At 30.6% G+C, this 12,317-nt stretch overlaps 1 protein-coding gene across 1 annotated transcript in view; it reads right to left on the bottom strand.

The window, feature by feature from the left end:
- The window catches only part of Dhc62B (Dynein heavy chain at 62B), a 32,658-nt gene that overhangs the window by 15,921 nt on the left and 4,420 nt on the right, over positions 1-12,317 (bottom strand). The window contains exons 2-4 of the mRNA XM_075303369.1: positions 5,979-6,159; positions 3,256-5,922; positions 2,876-3,190 (exon numbers count right to left, since the gene is read on the bottom strand). Coding sequence (XP_075159484.1) covers positions 2,876-3,190; positions 3,256-5,922; positions 5,979-6,159 — 3,163 coding nt within the window. The remainder of the gene's footprint in view (positions 1-2,875; positions 3,191-3,255; positions 5,923-5,978; positions 6,160-12,317) is intronic.

A 12,317-nucleotide genomic window follows, 5' to 3' on the forward strand; every position in this document is an offset into this window, starting at 1 on the left:
CCTTTGATGGCTTCACAATTGAAGGAACTCAAAATCGCAACAGGCGTGTGATCCCCAAAGAATAGTCCTCTGAGATGCTGTGACGATTTTTCATTAATCACTTAGTGCCGGAAAAATGTCGCAGACTGTATGGTGTACCAAAGAGTTCACGAGCCTGTGCAAGAGAGATGGCTACATTTTTATAAAAAACCAGTAAAACGAAGCTTAATTCAGATTCGATTAAGGCGAAATCAAAAAGATTAAGGAATGTCTACGATTACGAGCCAAGATCGTAGGGAGTATTAAAGAAGATGCAAGTTTGAGACTACCTCCGGACTGAAGAACTTCTATTAAAAGTCCACTTCTTCATTTACGAAATCTTACTTCGTACTAATATTTGTTAGAGAGAGAGAGAGAGAGAATAGATAATAGGGAATATCAAGGAAGATGACGTGGTTACCTCCGGACTCAAACCTTTGAACCTCCTATTAAAAATCCACTTCATCAGACGTCAGGGTATTGATTAATCTTCGTACTATCCTTTGTTAGGGAGAGAATAGAGAGTATTAAGGACGATGATGATTTTTAACTACCTCCGGACTGAAGGCTCTGAGCATCCTGCTAAAAGTTAACTTCCTCAGACGCCCGGGTATTGATGAAATCTTATGGTATGTGTGATAAATACATTCCAGACGATTAAATTACCAGGACCGGATGGCGCAACATCGGTCTTTATAAAAAAATATGGCGAACGAAATGGAGGATGCCGAAAACTAACTGGTATAAATTCAGGGCATACGCCTTAGAGTTGATATAATCGGAAAAGGTGTTAGCTCTATAACGAAAAATTCTCCTGAAATTCGATTGTAGGTCTTCTCCAGTCGCCGGCAAAAGTCTTAATCAGAGTGGGACCCCAAGAGTTTACAATCCTTTGCAAGGTAGCTAAGGAATTCTAGCATTTAGGTAAAGCGTAATCCTAACTGAGAAATTCTTTGGTTTGTTTCAGGAAGCCTATAGAAGAAATTAATGAAGATAGATCTCAGAAAGTACTATTTAAAGATCCCTAATCCATAGGTTCTCTAAAACAAAATTACAGTGAGGAAAATCCTGAATTATGCGATCTTAAGGAGGTGACCTTCAGAATGAGCCAAAGATGGTCGATTTCAGAAGGAATGAGGAAGTTGGGGCGGCATATAACAGAAGTTCAGAAAGCTATATCTTCGTACTAATGTAAGGGGGAAACGCCATACCGCGGCAGCGATAATGGGAGGCGGCTCCTTAGAGATACATCGCTGTCGTCTCCGCTATGATCGTGTAGCTATGCGACCTTAAGGAGGGAACCTTTAGAATGAGCCAAAACCCATCCGATTTCAGAAAGTATAAATCAACCTTCGAGGGCGGAAATTTGGGGCGGCATATAACAGAAGTTCTAAAAATTATATCTTCCCACCAATTCAGTGCTGTATTAAGAGAAAAACCACACCCCGTCTGCGATGATGAAAGACGGCTGATTTGGGAGATCAGTTCGTTGCTGTCTCAACTACGATCGTGTACCCAAAAAGTTAGCCCCCGTACGGAAAATCCTCTGAACTGTACCACATTAAGGAACCTTCTATATGAACCAAAGTAATCCCGTTCGTTCAATCTGATGGAGGACACCAGTGGGAAGGCAAATTCCGAAAGCTATTTCTTCCTACCAGTGGAGTGTTGTATTGAGAAAGACCAACCGTGACGATGAGAGCTGACAACATAGAGAGACCAAGTCGTTGCCGTCCTGGCTACGATCACGTATCTAAATACCTCTCATTACTGAACGGCAGGGAAAATCACCTAAATTGTGCGACGTTAATGGTGGTGGGGCCTTTTGAATGAACCAAAGCCATCCCGTGTATGTCACCCGTTACCTCTCACTTCTGAACTTTAGATAAAATCCCCTGAACTACGCTACATTAAGGAGGCGACTTGCTGAATGAGCCAAGACTATACCATTCGATTTCACAAAGAATAAATCTCCTATAATTTGCCTGATTGAGGACACGAGTGAAGGGGAAATTTGGGCCGGCATATAACAGAAGTTCAGAAATCTATATCTTCCCACCAATGCAGTATTGTATTGCGGGAAAACCCACACCCTATGAGTGGTGATGAAAGGCTGTTGCTTAGAGAGTCCAACTATATCGTTTTTGTGAAGCTACGATCGTGTACCTAAATGGCGGGTACCTCTCACTTCTGAACTGTAGGTAAAATCTCCTGAATTATGCGATCTTAAGAGAGGAATCTTCTGAATGAGCCAAAATGCTCACATTCGATTGCAGAAATAATAAATCACCTTATCGATGAATCAGTGAAGATAGGGCGGCCTATAACAGAAGTTAAGAAAGCTATGCTATCCTACTAGTACAGTGTTGCATTAGGGGTCAGACCACATTCCGTAAGCGATGAAGCCTTAAAGAGACCAAATTGTTGCTGTCCCTAAGCGAGGTAACCTCTTAAAGAAACCAAAGACATCCCGTTCGATTTCAGGGCGGTATATTACAGAAATTCAGAAATTTATATCTCCTTATATTGGGGAAAAAACCTCTCCCCACTACGACTATGACTATGAGAGTCGAGTGCTTAGGGAGAGACCAACTCGTTGCCAGCTAAGATCGTGTATTTAATCCCCCGTCAGCCGAGTTAACTCAGCTCAAAACCACATTATAGAGATTATAACAATAATACCCAACTTTGGTTTGGTATCTCCAGGAACCTGAGCAACTACCTCTTTCTACAGGATGAATGTCCAAATGCGGTATCTCTTCGCATGCTCTGCTCTGAACCTCGGCTCTTAACAGCCATATACACAAAATTGTGGATCTCTGTTAATATCGGTGACTTTGGACTTTGTCATACTCACCGGTTCCAAAAGCCATGAAAATAATGCAAGCACATAGACAGAGTTCTCCTCATCAGCCCAACGTTTATCGGATTTTCTTAACCAAGACTTGGCAAAGGCACGCCATCCCAATGATGATGGCTCCATATAAATCATACCACAACGTGACACTGTGGCCGGGGAGGCTTGAGCCAAATCCATTACTTCAAAAATCATAGACATTTCCTTGGTCATGGTAATGACTTCCCCGGAGGTTAAACAAAGTTTCTTATTGTCATCCAGAACGGTATTCATGTTCTCAATCCACACGGCATCGACAGGACCATCGAATATAACCTGGAATTTTAGGGGGAGGGCGAAATAATTGATTGTATAGCTCAAGGGACCATAGTTGCTCTTACCCATTTGCGATCTGGAGTTTGGGTCATTGCAAATTCACGAAATATACGAGCCACCAGGCCATCGGTCCATTCATACGATACAGGATCAAAGGATCCATACAACTGATTCATTGTTATGGACTTGGGATTCATAATACCCATTTGAACATGCTGATAGTAGGGACTTTTGTCCGGAGCTTTTTGCTTGAGTGAGGATAGTATTTTGCCCAAAATCTCCAATGTTTTACTTTTGCCCGAGAGAGGATCCCCGACCAACATGAAACCATGGCGTACTATAATCATCTCATAGGTTTGTATGACCTTCGTTAAGAAACTTTCAGTGGGCTCCAAATCCATCTGATCACAAAATATCTTGAATTCCGTTTCGATGAGACTATAATCGGTTGAGGGTAGCTGAATGCCAGGGAATATATCCGATATGATTCCCTCAAATAGGGGTATATCGAAAGACATAAATTTGGGTAAATTAACATCGATCAGAGAGCGCAACAACAGAATGTCCTCCACTTCACTGGGAAATTGTTTCTTCAAATTACCACAGGCGGAGAGTACAGTTTTCACAGCTCTCATACCATAGTCATAGTGATTCTGCATCGATAGCTGTTCGGAACATAGACGATAAGTGGTCACTATCTTCACAGCTAACTTACGGGCATCCACAAAACCATAGGAGTATAAGGAAATTTCACCAATCATGGCATAATCGGGTACCATCATGGCCACCGAACGGAAAAGAACTTTCAAGTTATCCGGTAACTCAGAGCGTCCAGCATAGCCTGGATTCATGGTGATGCAGACATAGCATGCTGGATTTAAAGTCAACTCGGTGTTTTCGAAAACGAACTTGGTGGCCTTGGCCCGAACGGCCTGGATTATTAGCAGGATCTGTTGGGCCACCACCGACAGGACTTCCAACTCAATGCGATTGAATTCATCAAAGCAGGCCCAGGCTCCACACGAAGCCAAACCCTTGAAGAACTTTCCCATGGCCTTGTAGTCCAAACCATCGGAGCAATTGAACACCTTACATTGCACGGCCAAAGCTTTGGCCAAATCTTTGGTGGTTTCCGTCTTTCCCGTGCCAGCAGGACCCTCAGGAGCCCCATTCAAATGCAGTTGATAGGCTCCCACCAAAGTCCTATAGCAACGATCTGTCAAGGGTGTGATCACCAGACGATCTGAATTTCCTAAATATTCATTGGCAAAGGGTACCGTGGCATTGATGATTCTCACCCAACTGTCATCATCCTCCCAATAGTAACGGAGCTGAGCCATCCATTGGAAATCATATTCACTATTTATTTGCAAACGCATAAGCTCCTCCACCACATCCTTGGCATGGACATCGATGACAATGAGCGATTTGATGGTTATACGGTTTAGATTGCTTATGCTCGAGGATCTTACCAAGTCCACAATTTGCCTCAAATCACCAGTGAGTTCCGCAAAGAAGTTGGACAAGGTTCCGGCATCACTTTGAACTTTACGCAAATGCATATGCACATTACTGGCCCAATAGACCTGGGATATACACAAAATCACCATTTGGGGCCAATGCAGTACCCATTCATAACGCTCCAGAGTGGGATAATGGTCATAGGATAATTTCATTTGTTGACGAACTGCCTTAAGCATTTCTTCCTCCACACCCAAAAGCCATTTCTCTACACTACCACCTGCTGCCGATGTCGACACGGGGTCAACGAATTTCACCAATTCCATTTCTGAACTTATCATCGAAAGGACATTCTTGTGATCATCGAACTCCAAACTATTGATACCCTCGAAGCATTTACTCAAATGTGGCAAAACTCTCAAAGGATCTTTGGTTTCGGAGAGTATTTCCAACATTTCATCATTGGATAGAAAGAAGAAACGGGGAAAATACAAACGCTTCTTTTCCAAGTAATTGTTTACCCCGTTGGTTATGTCATCTAGTAACTCTACAGCTTTGACCAAAGATTCCAATAAGCCTGGCACGGGAGCTGTTTCCATTACCAAAGGTTGCCGCAATATCATGGCCATGTTTCGTGTGAACGTTTGCTCTACCATATTAAATAAACGACCTTCTTCAGGCATTTGAGCAACAATATCCTTGGAGGAAAATATCGGCAAAAGATATAAAAAATTCGCCTGAACTTTACCCCATTGGTCCAGGGTTTCATTGACTCGCTTGATCTTTTCGTACCAGGCCAAAACTTCATTCTCACAAGGTTTCATAAAGGCAGAGCCCCGCATTGACAATGTCTTCAATATATGGTCATCCAATAGGGCCTGTATATCATCCAAATTGGAGAGGATTTGTACCCCTGTCTCCTTGTAGGGCCCTGTGGGAAACACTCTCGTATCCCATTCATGTATCATAGCCTGTAAACTATTCCACAATTGCAATTCCTTATTGGCACTTATACTAATGATTTCAAATTGATCCAATTTCGAATCTAGATTATAGTTCAGGATCTTCCTTAAAGTGGTTCCCGCATCTGGTGTTATATCAAACTCTGCTATTTCGGACATTTCTTTCCAGTGACGTTTCCTCAACGCCGGATTACACATATTGTTCACAATGAACACACCCGTGGTGAAATCTTTTATCGATTGTATCATTTTCGAACATAATCTCAGAGGGACGGGATGATTATTGGGATCTGGATCTTCAGTTTGGCCCTGGCGGGAAAGAACCATATAAAATAAATCTGGATTTTTGAATGCCACCAACTTACCTTGAACTTACAAACTGGATTATCTATAAGATCCTGTTTTATCTTTTGCCTATAGTATTTTTGATTCTTTTGAAATTCCTTGAGATAATTGTCCGTTGTGTATTCGACAAATTTTGGCTCGAGATATTCAAATGGCCCATCCATCCATACATTGTAGTATCGCAACCAATTTATGCATAATCTTGAAGATAAAGTACAAGAGCCGATTTTAGATATATTTTTGTTTCGGCAGTCAAAATTTTATTTCTAGAGAAAAATTTTCTGAAAATTTCATTTCAATAGAAAATGTTGTCAAAATTTTATTTCTATAGAAAATTTTCTCAAAACTTTATTTCTATAGAAAATTTTCTCAAGATTTTATTTCTATGTTATGGAAAATTTTAACAAAATTATATTTCTATAGATATTTTTTTTCAAAATTTTATTTCTATAGAATTTTTTTTCAAAATTTTATTTCTTTAAGATAATTAAAAAAAAAAATTGTATTTCAATGGAAATTTTGTCAAAATTTTATTTCTATAGAAAAGTGTCAAATTTTATTTCTATAGAAAGTTTTGTCAACATTTCATTTTTATCGAAAATTTTGTCAAAATTTTATTTCTATAGAAAATTTTGTCAAAATTTTATTTCTATAGAAAATTTTAACAAAATTGTATTTCTATAGAAAATTTTCACAAAATTGTATTTCTATAAAAAATGTTCAGAAAATTTAGTCAAAATTTTATTTCTATAGAAAATTATCTCAACATTTTGTTTCTATAGAAAATTTTAACAAAAATTTATTTCGATAGAAAATTTTGTCAAAGTTTTATTTCTATAGAAAATTTTCTCAAAACTTTATTTCTATGTTATAGAAAATTTTAACAATATTATATTTCTATAGAAAATGTTGTCAAAATTTTATTTCTATAGAGTTTTTTTTTCAAAATTTAATTTCTATAGAATTTTTTTTTCAAAATTTTATTTCTTTGAGAAAATTTTAAGAAAACTTGTATTTCTATGGAAAATGTTGTCAAAATTTTATGTCTATAGAAAAGTTTGTCAATTTTTATTTCTATAGAAAATTTTGCCAACATTTTATTTTTATCGAAAATTTTGTCAAAGTTTTATTTCTATAGAAAATTTTAACAAAATTTTATTTCTATAGAAAATTTTCTGAAAATTTTATTTCTATAGAAAATTTTCACAAAATTGTATTTCTATAGAAAATTTTAACAAAAATTTATTTCGATAGAAAATTTTGTCAAAGTTTTATTTCTAAAGAAAATTTTGTTAAAATTTTATTTCTATAAAAAACTTTAACAAAATTGTATTTCTATAAAAATTTTTCTGAAAATTTTATTTCTATAGAAAATCTTGTCAAAATTTTATTTCTATAGAAAATGCTCTCAAAAATTTATTTCTATAGAAAATTTTGTCAACATTTAATTGCTATAGAAAATTTTATCAACATTTTATTTCTATAGAAAATTTTGTTAACATTTTATTTCTAAGGAAAATTTTGTTTCTATAGACATTTTATTTCTATAGAAAATTTTGTCAAAATTTTATTTCTATAGAAAATTTTGTCAAAATTTTATTTCTATAGAAAATTTTGTTAATATTTCATTTCTATAGCAATTTTATTTCTATAGAAAAGTTTCTAAAAATTTTATTTCTATAGGAAACTCTGTCATCATTTTATTGCTATAGAAAATTTTATCAACATTTTATTTCTCCATTTGTTTTGTTTTGTTATTGTTGGTTTTGTTCTTTAAGCATTGTTGTTGTTTTTTATTTCAGCTTAAAACCATACATTGACTAAACTACAAGAGTAGCTTAACCAACAGAGGAAAAGAATGTTTGTCAAATTTATTTGGGCAAAGCCCTATAGACTGCAAGATGGTTGGATGGACGCACGTTTCGGAATTACCACATTCCTCATCAGCATCCTCTACTTGCAGCAAAACTATCAACCAATTATCAGAATAAATTCAGGCAGTTTATTAAACCCAACAAAAACCACACTTGAACCCTCCGAAAAATTTCTATAGAAAATTTTGTTAACATTTTATTTCTAAGGAAAATTTTGTTTTGTCAAAATTTTATTTCTATAGAAAATTTTGTCAATATTTCATTTCTATAGCAAATTTTGTCAAAATTTTATTTCTACAGAAACATTTTCTGAAAATTTTATTTTTATAGAAACTTTTGTCAACATTTTATTTCTATAGAAAATTTTAACAAAATTGTATTTCTATAGAAAATTTTCGCAAACTTGTATTTCTATAAACAATTTTCTGAAAATTTTATTTCTATAGAAAATTTTGTTAACATTTTATTTCTATAGAAAATTTTGTCAAAATTTTATTTCTATAGAAAATTTTGTCAAAATTTTATTTCTATAGAAAATTTTAACAAAATTGTATTTCTATAGAAAATTTTCACAAAATTGTATTTCTATAAAAAATGTTCAGAAAATTTATTCAAAATTTTATTTCTATAGAAAATTATCTCAACATTTTGTTTCTATAGAAAATTTTAACAAAAATTTATTTCGATAGAAAATTTTGTCAAAGTTTTATTTCTATAGAAAATTTTCTCAAAACTTTATTTCTATGTTATAGAAAATTTTAACAATATTATATTTCTATAGAAAATTTTGTCAAAATTTTATTTCTATAGAGTTTTTTTTTCAAAATTTAATTTCTATAGAATTTTTTTTTCAAAATTTTATTTCTTTGAGAAAATTTTAAGAAAACTTGTATTTCTATGGAAAATGTTGTCAAAATTTTATGTCTATAGAAAAGTTTGTCAATTTTTATTTCTATAGAAAATTTTGTCAACATTTTATTTTTATCGAAAATTTTGTCAAAGTTTTATTTCTATAGAAAATTTTAACAAAATTTTATTTCTATAGAAAATTTTCTGAAAATTTTATTTCTATAGAAAATTTTCACAAAATTGTATTTCTATAGAAAATTTTAACAAAAATTTATTTCGATAGAAAATTTTGTCAAAGTTTTATTTCTAAAGAAAATTTTGTTAAAATTTTATTTCTATAAAAAACTTTAACAAAATTGTATTTCTATAAAAATTTTTCTGAAAATTTTATTTCTATAGAAAATCTTGTCAAAATTTTATTTCTATAGAAAATGCTCTCAAAAATTTATTTCTATAGAAAATTTTGTCAACATTTAATTGCTATAGAAAATTTTATCAACATTTTATTTCTATACAAAATTTTGTTAACATTTTATTTCTAAGGAAAATTTTGTTTCTATAGACATTTTATTTCTATAGAAAATTTTGTCAAAATTTTATTTCTATAGAAAATTTTGTCAAAATTTTATTTCTATAGAAAATTTTGTTAATATTTCATTTCTATAGCAATTTTATTTCTATAGAAAAGTTTCTAAAAATTTTATTTCTATAGGAAACTCTGTCATCATTTTATTGCTATAGAAAATTTTATCAACATTTTATTTCTATAGAAAATTTTGTTAACATTTTATTTCTAAGGAAAATTTTGTTTTGTCAAAATTTTATTTCTATAGAAAATTTTGTCAATATTTCATTTCTATAGCAAATTTTGTCAAAATTTTATTTCTACAGAAACATTTTCTGAAAATTTTATTTTTATAGAAACTTTTGTCAACATTTTATTTCTATAGAAAATTTTAACAAAATTGTATTTCTATAGAAAATTTTCGCAAACTTGTATTTCTATAAACAATTTTCTGAAAATTTTATTTCTATAGAAAATTTTGTTAACATTTTATTTCTATAGAAAATTTTGTCAAAATTTTATTTCTATAGAAAATTTTGTCAAAATTTTATTTCTATAGAAAATTTTAACAAAATTGTATTTCTATAGAAAATTTTCACAAAATTGTATTTCTATAAAAAATGTTCAGAAAATTTATTCAAAATTTTATTTCTATAGAAAATTATCTCAACATTTTGTTTCTATAGAAAATTTTAACAAAAATTTATTTCGATAGAAAATTTTGTCAAAGTTTTATTTCTATAGAAAATTTTCTCAAAACTTTATTTCTATGTTATAGAAAATTTTAACAATATTATATTTCTATAGAAAATTTTGTCAAAATTTTATTTCTATAGAGTTTTTTTTTCAAAATTTAATTTCTATAGAATTTTTTTTTCAAAATTTTATTTCTTTGAGAAAATTTTAAGAAAACTTGTATTTCTATGGAAAATGTTGTCAAAATTTTATGTCTATAGAAAAGTTTGTCAATTTTTATTTCTATAGAAAATTTTGTCAACATTTTATTTTTATCGAAAATTTTGTCAAAGTTTTATTTCTATAGAAAATTTTAACAAAATTTTATTTCTATAGAAAATTTTCTGAAAATTTTATTTCTATAGAAAATTTTCACAAAATTGTATTTCTATAGAAAATTTTAACAAAAATTTATTTCGATAGAAAATTTTGTCAAAGTTTTATTTCTAAAGAAAATTTTGTTAAAATTTTATTTCTATAAAAAACTTTAACAAAATTGTATTTCTATAAAAATTTTTCTGAAAATTTTATTTCTATAGAAAATCTTGTTAAAATTTTATTTCTATAGAAAATGCTCTCAAAAATTTATTTCTATAGAAAATTTTGTCAACATTTAATTGCTATAGAAAATTTTATCAACATTTTATTTCTATAGAAAATTTTGTTAACATTTTATTTCTAAGGAAAATTTTGTTTCTATAGAAATTTTATTTCTATAGAAAATTTTGTCAAAATTTTGTTTCTATAGAAAATTTTGTCAAAATTTTATTTCTATAGAAAATTTTGTTAATATTTCATTTCTATAGCAATTTTATTTCTATAGAAAAGTTTCTAAAAATTTTATTTCTATAGAAAACATTGTCATCATTTTATTGCTATAGAAAATTTTATCAACATTTTATTTCTATAGAAAATTTTGTTAACATTTTATTTCTAAGGAAAATTTTGTTTTGTCAAAATTTTATTTCTATAGAAAATTTTGTCAATATTTCATTTCTATAGCAAATTTTGTCAAAATTTTATTTCTACAGAAACATTTTCTGAAAATTTTATTTTTATAGAAACTTTTGTCAACATTTTATTTCTATAGAAAATTTTAACAAAATTGTATTTCTATAGAAAATTTTCGCAAACTTGTATTTCTATAAACAATTTTCTGAAAATTTTATTTCTATAGAAAATTTTGTTAACATTTTATTTCTATAGAAAATTTTGTCAAAATTTTATTTCTATAGAAAATTTTGTCAAAATTTTATTTCTAAAGAAAATTTTGTCAAAATTTTATTTCTATAAAAAACTTTAGCAAAATTGTATTTCTATAAAAATTTTTCTGAAAATTTTATTTCTATAGAAAATCTTGTCAAAATTTTATTTCTATAGAAAATGTTCTCAAAATTTTATTTCTATAGAAAATTTTGTCAACATTTAATTGCTATAGAAAATTTTATTAACATTTTATTTCTATAGAAAATTTTGTTAACATTTTATTTCTAAGGAAAATTTTGTCAAAATTTTGTTTCTATAGAAAATTTTGTCATGAGTGCATACAAACATTAGACAATAAAGAAGAACAAGAGAACGCGAGAGTACGTTTAGCTTCTCTTATAGATGGCCACATACAAAAGACTAAACCAAATAAGAAAGAGAAATTTATACTTGACACAGTGGGGGAGACACGGAAATATCTAAAGGAAAATAAAGATTTACTTATTCTAACTGCTGATAAAGGGGGAAAAACCGTAGCGATGTATAAAGACGATTATGAAATAAAGATGAAAAATATTTTAAGAGATATTTGTACATATAGACGCTTAAAAAGAGATCCGACATCAACACTACAAACCAAAAATAACAAACTGGTGGAAACATTATTCAGAATGAACATCATTGACACCAACGAAAAATTAAAATTGATATGTAAAACTGCTAACGCCCCTCGAATTTATGGACTTCCGAAGATACATAAGGAAGGAGTCCCTGTAAGACCGATATGTTCTTCAATAAATTCCCCCTCTTATGAACTATCAAAATATATTGTAAATATTTTGAAAAATTTGACGAAAGATTCCAAATATAATGTAAAGGACGCAATTGAATTTAAGAATAAAACCAGTAATATTAAGATTGAGGACAATGAAACAATGATCTCGTTTGACGTAGTATCTCTTTTTCCAAGCATTCCAGTAAATTTGGCGATTAAGATTATAAAAGAAAAATGGGACGAAATAAAGGACTATACGAATATACCGATGGATATTTTTATAGAAATGTTAACTTTTTGTATAAAGGACTCAAGATATTTTGTATATGATGACAAGGTGTATGAGTAACGTAAA

Source organism: Haematobia irritans, chromosome 4 (genome assembly GCF_050003625.1).
Source record: "Haematobia irritans isolate KBUSLIRL chromosome 4, ASM5000362v1, whole genome shotgun sequence".
Classification (NCBI taxonomy): domain Eukaryota; kingdom Metazoa; phylum Arthropoda; class Insecta; order Diptera; family Muscidae; genus Haematobia; species Haematobia irritans.